Below are 15,081 nucleotides of genomic sequence, written 5' to 3'. Positions count from 1 at the left end.
ATATCCTTTTATTTAGCTATACAATACACTTTCAGCTAAACTTAAACTTAACTTAGGATTGTCCAAAATAGTTATATGTATATCTGCAGTTAATTATTGATTACGAAAACTTAAACGGCGCTGGATATGAATTGTACAATGTATTACATACTACAGTAATTTGAGAGGATATAAGCTACCATAATTGTAGTTATATATAGGTCGAACAATATAACCTCCTGTGGAGTTTATGTAATTGTACCAAATAATAATTTGCCTCATGTCAGGAAACAATATCCTATGTATAGATCAAAATATTATTATTATAGAGGTATCATAGACATAGTCGATAAAATCTACTTCAAAGACACCGTACATCTGTGGTTTATCGTCTCAGCCAGATAAACATACCGTCCTGCTGAGCATTTAATCGCGTTTTACTGGGCAGCATGTGGACCGCTACGGAAATAGTCATAAAATATAACATCATTACAAACATATATGTGTAAGTTACATTGATCTTAGACGGAAAGGATCAACCGAAAACGGATATTTTATTTTAAACAGTGATAGTCAGATATACATTCATGCGATAAATCTATGTTTAAGCATTTGAAGTTCACACGTACTTTAAGCTGCACGATCTCAACCTTCAATATATGAGGTACATGTAAATTGAAGGGGTTTAATTGCCTGAATTCCAACAAGGAAACATAAATAGATCATACTTACATATATGTATAATGCCTAAACACAAACTAACCTAGCTAGTTATAGTCGTATAGTTATTTAAACTGATGTCGCATTTGATGAAAATATCACAATCATTGATAATTTCGTAACTATGTTTCTGCAATGTTGCTATATACCATGCACATGTATTACACGGATATGATAAACCGGCCAGTCGAACAATTCCAACCCGCTGTCATTAGCTTTTATGCGTCAAATACCAATGTTAATCCTTATCAATACAGCTTCTTAAGGCAAAATACCAAAGGTTAGTCAATTGTTTTGTCACCACCAATAGTTTGTATGTGCAAACAACCAATATCCATGTATATGATCTTGATGATAACTTAACAAAAACTGTTTTATCAAAACGTATCATCTTCATAAAGGGCCATCAGTTATGCAACTCCCGTTTTGCTCATCACAACATTGTGAACTGCCTTCTTGCTATATTTGAAATAAATAATAACAATTATCAATATCTTTATTTTGTGGTGTGTACTTTAAAATAACACTGGTTGGAATTAAAGCGTTATGAATCAATAAAGTAATCTTGTTTGTAATACGCATTATATTGCTTATAAATTATGGTTTCAATCAAGAACGTAACCAGGCCTTATAGGGAGCTAAGTTAGCAAAATGTAAACTATTCCACAGCAAAAGGTAATTATTCCACAGTAGTAGTTGATAATAGAAGACTTTGCTCCGACTATACTTCAAGCTATAACAATAGATGACATCACAGCCATGTTTTAGTGTGAAGTGAATCTATCGCTCCTAGTAAATCTGATCCGGTAAAGTCGGAACTACTCAAACAAAATAATAGATCAGAGCTAAGCATCGAGGTCAGGGCGCACGTTCTCATAAGGATTTGTTCATTAATTAATTGATGCGTATGGTAAGTAGATTGACGATCTTGTCTTAAAACTCCGCAAAAGGATGTACGTTATGCTAAATATCTGGATAACACACGAGGGTGAACCGGTTCGGATTCCAAACAGTTGGAAATTGGAAGTAATGTTGATATGATGCCATAATGATTCGTCATGATGAGTGTGTTGTCCCATAATGTGTCGAAACAAAACGTCGATAACCGAATGTCACTATTACTATTAGCGTTCTTATATCTTAAACCAATCGAGCAAATAGTACAGTGGTGTACGAATATACCTATCACTTGTAACTCTTTGTTGATTTCCCGTCATCAACTGTAAACAATAGTAAAAATGTGTCATGTCCTCGGCTCCTTTGATAAAAGATTATAAGTAAACAATTTATTAGCAGATGTCCTTGATTTTACATACATGAGCACTGTAAGTGTTTCGTCCGAGATGATGTGAAATTGCCATTCTATTAAAGTTATATGTGCCGATAATTTTGACATGCTATTTTTCATCGTTGATCTATTAAAAACCATAAGGTTTGATGACTAAATCTGTAAAAATCATTCAAATGGCTTCAGATGACTTATAAACGTTAGTTATAACACAGAAATTTTGAACTGTAAAATTGTTGTTTTTATGCCTTAAATATGTTTACATGGGAACATACCTGCAGAAATCACTTTACAATTACTAATAACATTTTTAAAATGTGTAATGAAATTGTAAACCACAATTTGGATTTAAGGTCTGACCGTATGTACTCATTTCACTTCACTATTGATGTAAATAAATGATTTAAGGCAGTACTGCCAAAAATCATTTTCAGCTCTTATTTGTACATGTAGAATTAAAACCTATGCATTGAAAGTACTGTAATTTTCAAAAAGTTGGTAATTTTTGGTGATGAATAACATATTAAAAGCTCATATTGATTCGCGAGTATGAAAAATACGGCACATATAACTTTAAGCAGTTTGATGGAACTTCTACCGAGGAATGTTGGATTGCTTATTTAATACATACCGTGACAAGGACTCACCGCACCCCGTACAAAGTAACAAAATCGTATCAAACGGCATGTCAAAATGCATTCATTGTCTTTGTGAAATAACATTTTCCTTAGTTAAGTCAATACCACTTAACCATTTATGGCGATATTTACTTCGTATTATCAATGTTAGTTCGGTCGTTATATTGACAATAGATTCAAGCTACATTAGCTATCTAGGGCATCGCATAATTATATCTTGTCCCATATATTTATCACTACGAAATCAAAGCCACGCTCTTTTCATTATTTCCTCAATATTTTAGAAGTTACACATGTAACTGAATAACAGTTTTGTATTCAACCTAAGACATTAATTTAACATCAATTTGTATCTTAATTTGCTCACGGCCACATGAACCAGTCATATCCATGGATGGGAACATATTTTGGTTAAACTAGGTTTTACAATAGACAACGACATATATACCAAACCACCTGTCTATCCTGGTGTCCTTCATTCGACCAGACCCTATAAAAAATCAGGCTTGTCAAAATAACTTTTTCCTTGAACTTATCACAAAACTCCATTAATCAAACAACACAGACAAAAAGTATCCATGTAAATAAAACTACAGATTTGTTTAAACATACTCAGATATCGAACCATATTTTTGTCGGACAGATCGTGATGTAATGAAGTAAATTCTGAAATGCAATAATCCAGTAGATGGGGATGTAATGGGTGTTCGCACAGATTCTGTATGCTTAGTAAAGTACAAATGTTGTAATACCACGGCTTGTGGAATGAGAAGATACTGAATTAGTTTTGTTCAGATTTGATAGCGAAAGTCATTTTTTCAATGATAATGGACATGATCTACACTCAAGATCCTGAATTGAAGATTATACATCCTCAGCAAATCGTGGTTGTTTTAACAGTATGCCACTGTATGATACAGGCATCAGTATCAGAAAGCAGACCAATGTAAATCATGTATAAGTATCCTCTTCACTTTTAATTCCAAAAAAACTTATTTGCGTTTTTTTCTTAAAATGTTTATGATTCTTGAGGAATGGAATTTTGTCTTATATGAGAAGGTGAAACGTATGGCAAAAAAGGCAGACAAGAGACTACAAAAAAGAAAATGTGAATTTAGATAATATTTTTTCATATATTGTCCTTGTCCAAGGGGGGATAACTCTAACAAAAGCCTAGCATTATCCTATATTGCTTGTAATTTGTTTACTTTAGTTATGGTTCGTTCAAATTCAGGCCATATGGAAATAAGATGATGACCTCTTAAATACTTGCCTGTTTATGACCAGTTTAATGGGCGGAATGTACAAAGTAAACAAATCATGGCAAGAGTTCTAAATACAGTAAATTTTAATTACAATTGCAACCCACTTTATGTTAAAATGAAGGCCTACATTTCAGCAGGAAAATCCATCATTGACTTCACATTGAGTCGACTCTTAAACATATTCTTCAACATATAAACTGGAAACAGGTCATAATGTCGAATATACAAAAGGAAATAAATAAATAAAATGAGAAAAACAAATAAATAAGCTATATCGCGTAGAGCATAATTGACCTGATAATGTAAGACTTAAATAATTCCTATTTTACATATATACCACTAGATGTATGTCGTGATTCCTACGTTAGCTTATAGGTTCGAATTAACTGTACCTTTTAAGTTTAGACTGTGGTTAACAAGTTACAAAAGTTCAATATGCACACACACACACCCACAAGTACATTGTATAATCCAGATCAATATCAGTTCAATTTTGCTTGTTACGAACATTTTATTGGCTTCAAAATTTACTTTATCAGCCCATAAAGGAAAAAAATGGCGTCGCCGTTTGTAACGTTGCTTCTGATTGGTTGGGATGACGGCGTAATGATTTCATAGACAAAGGAGTCCCAAACTGAATTTTGAATATTGAAGAGATTATCTTTAGTAAACTGAATTATTAGGATTAATTTGAATATATATTTTTTAATGTTATGGAGACATACCACAAAAATCTGAGTGTACTCTCACGATTATGTCTCACGGCATGGAACATAACATAAAAAATATATTCAAGTTAATCCTTAGATAATAACACACCATTGGAAAGAAAGGGTATACAATTAACCTCGTGCATACTCGTGTATTTCCTTAAAATTATATTTCATGTTAATGTCACAGTAATTTAGAAAGTTTAAACCTCAGACAGATGGAGAAAATGAGTATAACACTTGAACAGTTTTCACTCTGACTAAAAGAGCGAAAGTATACACCATACATAGACCTGTGGTGGGAATATCGTTAAGACTCGAGTCTGTACGAGTTACGCCCCATATCACTTGATAAATGAATGCTTAGCATGGGTATGGTAATTGATACATAAGGAAAGTATTGATGGTATATAAAATGAAAATAAATAAAATATATTACATATTCTGTTATTTATAAGACAACAAACATCTCCCATACAATATTCATTTACTGGGCGATATAATACATAAAGCCATATTCTGTTATCTGAATCAAAGGGAACTAACTACGGCTTACTCGATGAAACTGATTGTATCATATATTCAAATTGAGAGCCAACGAAACAAGTCCACATATTCATTAATCATCAAGTGAGATATATTCCAGCATATGACTATTCAACAGTGTGATTATAAGGTAGTTTGTGGTTTATCAGGTTATTGAAGATAACTAACTAAAACACGTAATAATGATCTTTTATTCAATTGGAAATGAAATAACTATAACAACTTTTTTATTGATATGACAATGAAATTATAATTTATGCATGATAAATTATGTTTTTTTTTATCCTAGCGTTCTACTTTTTTAGTTATAGATTTTAAAACGTTAGTATCATAATTTGGGTGATAAAACTATACTGTAACAGTACTAGTACCAGTCTATGTAACGTATAGTTAATATTCGCGGCGTTTAAAGTTGGAGTTCAAGCTAATGTTAAAAATTCCAAAGAAACTGCCGACAGCACAATTTTATTGCAACTTTGCATATCGGAAAGTACTTCTATTTGTCCCTTTTAAATGAGACTAATTTTTCCTTTTGTGATTTTAGAAAGGCTTAAAAATATGCCAAAATATGTTAGCCTTTGTTATATATTCAACATTTTTTGAGTGAATCGGAGCATTAAATTTGCGGACCCATCCGGGAATGGTTTCAAAATCACATATTATAGTCTGTCGAATGAATTACGCTTTCAAATACTGCAAAGATAAATCGCGAGAATAAAATAAATTCCAATTTAACAACTATACAGTCACCAATATAACGATATTGGTAAATATTGATATGCTTAAAGAATCTGGCAAATGTTATCATCGAAACGTGGATAACTCTTATTTATATTATTATTTTTTTAAGATATACGTGTTTATATGATTCTCACAGCTTGACATTAAAGGCTGTTTCACGTTCTATCAAACCTGAAAATATTGAATACCGTGGTAATAACTTCAATGGACACCCGCAGGCTATTTACCGTCGTCACTCCTACATAGAACAGCGAAACTGAACCATATCAGTTTCAGTACATTTTGCTTAAACTGGTTGAAATATCCACATTATTGTGAATGCTAGGTCGACATAGCAGTTGTATGTATAGTGAACGTAAGCCTTGAACAAACATTTTGGGTATGTCAACTGTATAGAAATGGACGGAAGTCAGTGGACCGTAAACGTCACTGATGTAAAATAAGTGATATCATTGACGGCCTCTATCAAACAGTAGAATGTACTCATTATCACATAACAAAAGAGGTGTTTTTCACATGTCAGTCACTTTTGACTTAAACGTCAGAAGTTGTGTATTCATCATCACGTGAGCACATACAAAAATGCATGATTAATTACATGTTCAATATTACATGTTAAGCTGTTGACTGGTTACACGCAAAATCTCGACTTGTCTATAAAGGCAACCTGTCTATATTGACCGTTTTTCTCATTCACATTGAACGGTTTTATAAACAGGTTTGACAATACATTGAATGGGGAATCTGGAATCTCAAAAGCAAGCAGCTTTGACGGATCCTCGAATATTAGGTGTGTATATATATCAGATGTATGCAAGTAAACATTGGAGAAAAATATCTCTCATGCTATATAAGTAGCTCGATTTACGACACATTACTCCCATCTTCTGACATTTCGGTTGTTACTAATATAATATTCATATTAATAATAACCTTGAATCGTTATAGAGGTCATGTGCTCGGTCAGGCAAAAACATGGTATATTTCATATTTTTTATTTGAACAGCTTTCGCAATATTTCATCACAGCGTCTCATCAATGAAAATTCATTCATTAAAGTACATTGTGGGAAAGTTTCCATTTGTCCTACATTGTATGTAAGTACTGTACGTTGCATTTAGGTTCTATATTTGTAGATCTAATGTTGATATGTCCGGATCTATGTGAAGTTGTCTCAACGTGACATTCGACAGGCAAAACAGATAAATTTACTATATAGTTCAATGACAGACAACCGGAAAGTTGAAAGTTGTGCAGCTCGACATTCAGCAATGAATGTTAAAAAACTTATATTCATTATATAACCTATGTCGTGTATTTTGAACTTAAAAGCTAGGTTCATAATGTAAATACCGTATGTCAATCAGTACAATATTCAAATCCACGGTCATTGCCCGGTGATTGTTTAACCAACATTACACACACAATAGTTTAACATACTTCATTTAAGATACTTACACGGGTAAATACCCATCAAAAACTTTGTCAACTACCTCTAGAATGGTATGAAGGTGTACTGATAACCCCTACAAAAATGACAAAACTCCCTGGAGAAGCCTCAGATCCTTCGTAGCTACAAGCTGTGGTGAAAATTAATGAAGAAAGCAAGTCACTTAAGTCCAGACAATTGCTAAAAAATAATGGGGGACCTTGACCTTCATCTGAAAATCATGAAATTCTAGATAATTTGAATTTTTAAGCCACTTCTCCATCCTCGTTTTAATGAATGTTAGGCGGGAGCAGATATTACCACTTGTATGGCCCTGCTAGAGGACAGAACCAGTAGCCTCGATCACAGCGGGGAAAAGTCAAAAGTCGAGAAAAATGTTAAAAATATATGGTAAGCACAAGGCTCAAACTTAAGTCTCAATTTTTATCTTTTGTGTCGCACTTGGATGACTTGGATGTTGTGTCATGCTGTATTAGCAATCTGAAACATTACTAGGTAAGGCAATGTTAAAATTGAGAACATGTAAAGTCACATATGGCGGCTAATTGTATGTCACAAACAACGGTATTAAGGCATTTATCTCTACATACACGCAGCTTACATCATATACAAATCCAATAGATGAAATATAAATAGGTCATGCTACGCCAAACTGCAGAAAAGCTTTAAGATATGACATCTTTGGAAGATATTGCTGATGATATTGTATCATGACATTAAATTGTAATTCATGACAATTGTAAAATGATTGTTATTAACAAATCGTCTATCATCGACAGACATTTTCCATGTTTTTTACACGTCTATTAGCAATACCGTGAAATATTTTTTACATGACACTTTCTACTGTAATATTGATGTTGTTTGGATTACGACCAAGGCGAAATGAAGACTGTTTTCGGAATTTAATGCACATGGCTTTTAGATGTCTTTTGAAATTGCCATTCATGAACCCATAGACAATGGGGTTCAGTAAGGAATTGGAATAGCCAATTAGATGTACAATAGCCAAGCCAACCCGAAATTCTTCCGTCATGTCATGATTCAGATGATATACTTGAATCGCGAAAAATGGCAGCCAGCAAACACCAAATATTATAACCAGAGCGATGAGCATTTTGATGATCTTCTTTTTCTGTGAGTTGCTCCTAGCAAGGTACTGTGGTCTTGATCCTGAATCCCCTATGGGTTTCTGAATCCACAGCCGGAAGGCTATCATTCCGTACGCACACATCATGATGACCATCGGAATGACGTAATTCAAAAAAAGAATGAAAAATGTGTGCACTACGTCATAAATCTGTTTCTTGTATTTCTCCGCGCAAACGTAAGCAAACCGGAACTGGGGAATCTTGTCCAGTTGTAGAACAAGCCTCGGTTCCGTCCTCTGTATCCACCAGCTAGGCATGGACAGCAGGAGGGTGATAATCCAGATGATCACTAGTAACACACCGGCTCGGGTAGCCGTCCGGACATGGCGGGACCGCAACGGGTAGCTTATTGCATAGTAGCTGGAGAAGAAATAATGTTTCATTAATTTAATAAAATTGAAAATCAATTACTGTCCGTTCATTTCATTTAATAAAATTCTTTTGAAATGTTCTTGCGTTTCTACTTATTCACCAACCTATCTAGGTTTTAATGGTTTCGAGCCATGATCCGTAACATCACAATAATTCGTATATTGATTTTAAATTGCATTGTACAAAACAATACCTTCAATCATTTGCATCCTACATTTGACTTGTAAGAAAATCCCAATTACAAACATTTTTTATTTTCTTTATCCTATTGTTTGCTATCAATAATGCAGTAACACACCATTGTTTGTAAGATTAATTTCCGTTGATTATGATGGCGTTATAATTGAGATGGACGATTGATGTTCCTCAAGAAATTTGAACTTCAAAATTGTGTATCGTAGATACCAATTAATGCTGCATTTTCTTCGCGGTATTTATTTGCGAAATGTACATAAATACATGACTCATGCTCTCTGCTCTTTGTTTTAATGTGCATAGACCAATCATGTAAATTCAAAACATGCTCATTGGATAGATTTTGTTAAAATAAACTAGATATAGACAATTGTTTATTTTTTTTCTTATGACAATATAAATTGTTTATGTAATAATGTTATTTTAGGTTAAATACCATAGTTAGGTGTAAGCTGTAACTTTCCTTAGCTTTACATTTTGTGTAACTGTATCTGTCAGTAGTCGTATTTAGTCACTGAATTTTCATCTGGGTAACCCTAGTCAATAAAAATCATGCGATCTGTTAAGGTTATATGTATCGTAATTTTTATATTCACGAATTAAGACGAAATTTTAATATTTTATTCACAAACAAAACTTACCAACATTTTGAGAATTTTACAAGTACAAATACCTATAAGTGTAACAGAATTACAGCTATATTTCGATATATATTTACACCATTGTTCTTTGATAAAAAAGGAATATAACAATTGAGAGCGCTTATTTTATGGTGTTAGATATGTATTACAACAATACTTTGTATTCTCAGCAGATCGTATTTATCTACATTTAAGGAGCTTATAACATACCTTACTTATCAAATGCATACAATACACGGTCATTACGCTGAGAAATTGCCGAATGAAAAAAATTGTAGTTCGGTGACCACTTACACGAACTGATCACACCTGGCCGACGCTATCATGCTTCATTCACTACCATTCATTTGTACGATCGTTAGTTTTGCGAATTATTCAATCGACAAAATTTTAATTGTTCATATGGTTAAAATAGGCAATCGTAGTATACCTTATAACCGATTATTTTCGGGATAAGGATTCAAAATGATATTATAATAGTGCTTTGATTTTTTTGCGGATTAAATATTCGTGACCAATGTACTGCGAAACCGCGACAAAAATCGGTTATACCGTAGTATGTATTGTTCTATAATGTTCTATATCACTACTGGTACGTTTGATTGTTTGTTTGATTATTTTAACGTACTATTAACAGCTATGGTCTATGTCATCCTATTTTATGGTGATCACCTGTGTTGCTAGACTTTAATAGAAAAAACATCAACAGTACTAAATTTTATGCACCTTTCACCTACATGATATACACCAAGATATCATATTTCATGTAGATAAACTACATTCATTGAAACATATTTTACAGAAGGGTTACGTGTTTTAATGACGGGGACATTTACATAGACTTTGCACGTTTTCGCCTGCATGAGTAGGGGCATCACTATATTGCCCACGAATGACAGCCGAAATCTGTTTTGTGCTTTTAGCCACTTATATTACACTTTTTGTATCACTCTGGTGTGTCATAATATTCTTTACAATTGAAACTGTAAAACTGCAATAAAATAAGTCTACAGTAGGTGTTGCCGTGTGTCATCTAATGTCAGGGGCTTATTATATATTCAGATGTATCAAACAGTGTCTCAGATAGGGTTTATACTTAATATCCATACACGTCTGTGTAAAATGTAAATCTTTCTTAAAGTTAAATAACAGCTGTCAATCTAAGATATATATTAAAATGCAGTTAAGATCGAGACTTTCATTCACCTAATAGCATTCCTGTCAGAAAATATGACTATAGCATAATGAATATTGTTATGTTGTGATTTATACAACAAATCGCTGTTTGGGATGTGATGTTCTTGCAGTAGTAGGATATAGTCTTGCTGTAGGTAAGAATGCAATGTAAACCAATTTATTTTCAAGTACCATTAAATTATGTGTTTCCTGGGCATTAGAATTTACGAACTAAAACATCATGAAATAAGAGATGTTAAGTATAAAAGCCCGGAAAAATCGCCGTGAAAATATGTTGATATATAGTACTCGTCTATGGAAGACTACCCCTGTGTAGCATATGTACTGATTAAAGTTGTTTACAATATAGCAAGTTCAGATCAATATATACTACATTTCTACACTCAATAACATCGTGTGGAATTCAGCCATTTACCTCAGGCATTCCATACATGTCAATGTCTTTTACACATCAGTAAATAAAGTAAAAGGTTAAATCCGCGTACAAAACTGACAGTATTCAGAACTGTTGCTTAATCTTGTAGAGCTAGATCAACATCATTAGAAATAGTATATATACAGACAACCCCCGCCGACAGTTGGCTCCTCTCTGACCCACAGCTATGTTGTTCCTCATTCTTCTTGTGTAAATTGTTACGATATTTATATTAAAGACTAGTTTTTCAGGACGATGAATACTCGTACGGTTAGAAATTTAGGTGTTTCGAACTTTTGAATCACGCGGAAATATTTGATTAAGATCAGCACTCTTTAGGTGGATGCACTTAATAGTAAGAATATTACAAAAGATTTTCTACTGGACGTTGTGATTGTTACGGAAGTTACTGATTGACATTTTGTTATTCACGTTGCGGAAATAAATGATCTATGTATGCAATTCAAGGTATGCATTTTTCATTGTTTTTATTTTATATCAACGGATATATAAACAAGTGAATCCAAACTACATGTACTATACATGCATATCTTCCACAATCTCCCATTCATTTGTATATAAATATGAACAAAATTAAACCCCATAAACCTCCCATAGGAGGCCCCCTTACCTGCCTGTCGAGCGTACGCACGACCGGAAATACATACTATTTGTACCTCTTGAAAATGTATTCCAAAAAGACGAAGTTACATTATTGTATGTTTTGTATCTTCTATATGCCTACCTTGCATGTATGAACTAAAAGATCTTACATGACTAGTACTTGTGAAATATAGACAAAACTTTCAATTCCCTTTCTATACTGTACATGTACATGTATACAAGACACGCGATATCAGGTTCGTATTTGAGATTTTGACGTTTTTAATAAGAGATGTTCACAAAGATTTAGTCGCATTTTACAATAATGCAAACCTCAAAGGAAGGACGCGTCGAATGTTAAAACAAATTGTAAGCAGTAAGATGTATATGTCACGTCAAGTGAAACAGCCCGGGTCATCTAGACGAATCATCTGACAACTACTAGGTGTGGAAAAGACATACTAACCACTCGATCACAATGATCCCCACTTTTGTTTATAGCATATAATGGCGGGTCTAGGTAGGACTGAAATTGATATGGACTTCCGTAACATAAAGCAAAACTTCCTGTCAGATTGATATAGGTAGTATATACAGTTTACACAAAGGCAATGGCTCAGCTACAGAAAACTAAAATATACGTCGGTAGCCAGTTCGCATTGCTAAAGACCTGAACATATATATACTGCAGCTTGAACGTGAGTGAAAGTATCGTTAGCAATGTGTTATATAGTAAACTCGTCATATATTATAAACCAACTTCAGTAAGCTCACCGAAAAAAAATACTAATTTCTTTACTGTGATATCCTAGTGGATGATAACAACAATCAGGCTAGTCCTAAAAATCCATACGTTTGGCCTGTATGTATGTCTGATGTAACCGGTGAAAAGTTTTCATACCTGAATCAATTTAACACTATATATACTAATAAAAGACCAGAATAATACGATACCAATCCAAATATAAGACTTTATTTGAAAACAAACTGTAACAGTACTGTTTACTAAGTAAAATATCTTAGTAATAGTACAGTGAAACGTTCCGTATCGACCATCTCTGTATTTGAAACACTTGTTTCTTAACACAACTTTAAAGTCCTCAATGGTTTTTTTATAACACAATTTGGCCTGTATATCATTCGATCACTTTTCTCTTGTCTATTGGGTGGTCTTTACAAAGAGCAGAACAATCTTCCCAAGCCTACACCGGATGAGCTGGTGGTCCGTCATATCATTTATGTAAATAGCAGTTTTAGATTTGCGAGAAACTAGCTAGATTGAAATTTTATTTTATCTAAATGACTTGCACATACACTGTAAAAACTTATCTTTGAATACCGTACAGATGGAACATTTTAATGATATTAATTTCAGGAGATGTTTTTTTATTGTGTAGTAATTAAAGATGCTCCACCGCTGACAAATGGTATTTTTTCACTATCATAAACAGGAGCAGATGATTTAGTATTTTACTTCAGTTACAAAAGTTACTTACTTTACACCATTACTACCATTGAAAATTTTGAGCTTCTAATTTTACTTCAAGTTAAAAATACGAAAAATAATTAATTGCATCCGAAAAAAATCGTTGCACTATATCCTATATGGAATGAAGTAATGATTGCGCATGCACGAAAGGCAAAATAAATTATATTATGTTATTTTTTGTGTTAATTAGGCATATATATACACGATTGAGCACTAATAATTGTTCAAATGATGAATGTCATTTATGCTCCGTCAGCGGTGGAGCATCATTAAAGTATGTACTTTTACATTGTTTCATTACCGGGTTTAATTTAATTGCATCGGTAAGAAAGACCACGTTGGTAATGCTATTCTATTAATCAATTCAGTTTTATTCTCATTTGTTTGATTTCGATAGTAACATATTTTATGTTTGTTTAAGAAGGTTAGATTACAATACTCTAGGTTTCCTTTATTGGTCTTAAAGTTTACATATTACGATAATTTGTACATGTATTTTAAATATTTTATGAGCTCTTGTTTTCCCAGTCACATGTTTGTGGTTATGTTTTAATTATATGTGCAGTCTTCTTGTAACATTTTATGAGAGAACATCAAAACATTTAAATTGTTTTAATTTGTTTAGCTTTCTTTAGTTTTCTCTGTTTTCGTATATCTGTTACCCATATTTGGTTACTTAACACTAACTTCTACAAAAACAAACTAAATTAAGTTAAGTTAAGCCGATCTTTTCCAAAGTTGATACTGTTGCATGTAGTAATTTTATCGTCTTATCCTTAAACATTGCTTACCTTATTTGGTGTTATCATAAAGACGATGATAAAGTATATTACAATAATTCCTTTTCACTATACATACCGTTCTATAGCCACGGCGGTCAGTGTAAAGATGCTGGCCTGAACGTTGACCGTCTGCACGTAAGTGGACAACTTACACATGACCTCGCCCAGTGTCCATTCATTATGGACGTAGTAGCCGAGTTGAATTGGCATGTTCCAGCCGGCGATCAGGGTATCACTGATGGACAAGGATACCAGGAAAACATTGGTAATAGTCCTCATCGGCTTATTGCCTAGAATGACGATGATGACGAGGAGATTGCCGATGATAGCCCCCGTCATTATGATACTATACCATACGATAAGGAATATCTTCAGTTCCTCAGACAATGGTTCTGGGAGCACGAAACCCAGACTGTGTAGGTATCTGTCTGCCATGGTAAACGTAAATGAATCATTCAGGGAAGAAAAATTCACAGGTGTCGTGTAGTTTTCCATATTTTCAAAAGCATCCATTGTATATGTAGATGTTTTTCTCAATTACTTATCATATACCAACTTTAAAAATGGTGCTACTGGAATGGCGAGTTCCGGACCGTCCTTATACAGCAAGGTGGTACAGATTACCAGATGCCAAGTATAAATCTGTGTGTTTATAAGTGAATAAGTCGGATCCTTTAGATCATAGAATATATAGAAAGTATATAAAGTAGCCACAGAAAATACCAAACTTATACCCAGTACAGTTCTTTACTGTTGGAGATACTGGTATTGTGCGGAAACAAGGTAAGATATAAGTCACAGGCCGTACGATCTCAATCCCTTCACATGTATTGTTTATAGTAGCAAACGAATTCAAACAGACCAGCCAAGAAGTTTATGGAGACTAAACAGCCGCTGTA

The 15,081-nt window shown here is 33.5% G+C and overlaps 1 protein-coding gene across 1 annotated transcript; it reads right to left on the bottom strand.

The window, feature by feature from the left end:
• Nucleotides 1–4,027: 4,027 nt before the first annotated feature.
• LOC138323362 (QRFP-like peptide receptor) lies at nt 4,028–15,034 on the bottom strand. Its single transcript, XM_069267942.1, has 2 exons — nt 14,259–15,034; nt 4,028–8,848 (listed from the first exon to the last, which is right to left on the bottom strand). The coding sequence occupies exons 1-2, from the start codon at nt 14,693–14,695 to the stop codon at nt 8,167–8,169; spliced, it is 1,119 nt and encodes a 372-aa protein (XP_069124043.1). The 5' UTR covers nt 14,696–15,034; the 3' UTR covers nt 4,028–8,166.
• Nucleotides 15,035–15,081: the final 47 nt, after the last annotated feature.

The sequence above is a fragment of the Argopecten irradians genome, chromosome 5 (assembly GCF_041381155.1).
Source record: "Argopecten irradians isolate NY chromosome 5, Ai_NY, whole genome shotgun sequence".
NCBI lineage: Eukaryota > Metazoa > Mollusca > Bivalvia > Pectinida > Pectinidae > Argopecten > Argopecten irradians.
Note: the sequence above shows the minus strand (reverse complement) of the source record. Positions and strands in the feature narration are given on the sequence as shown.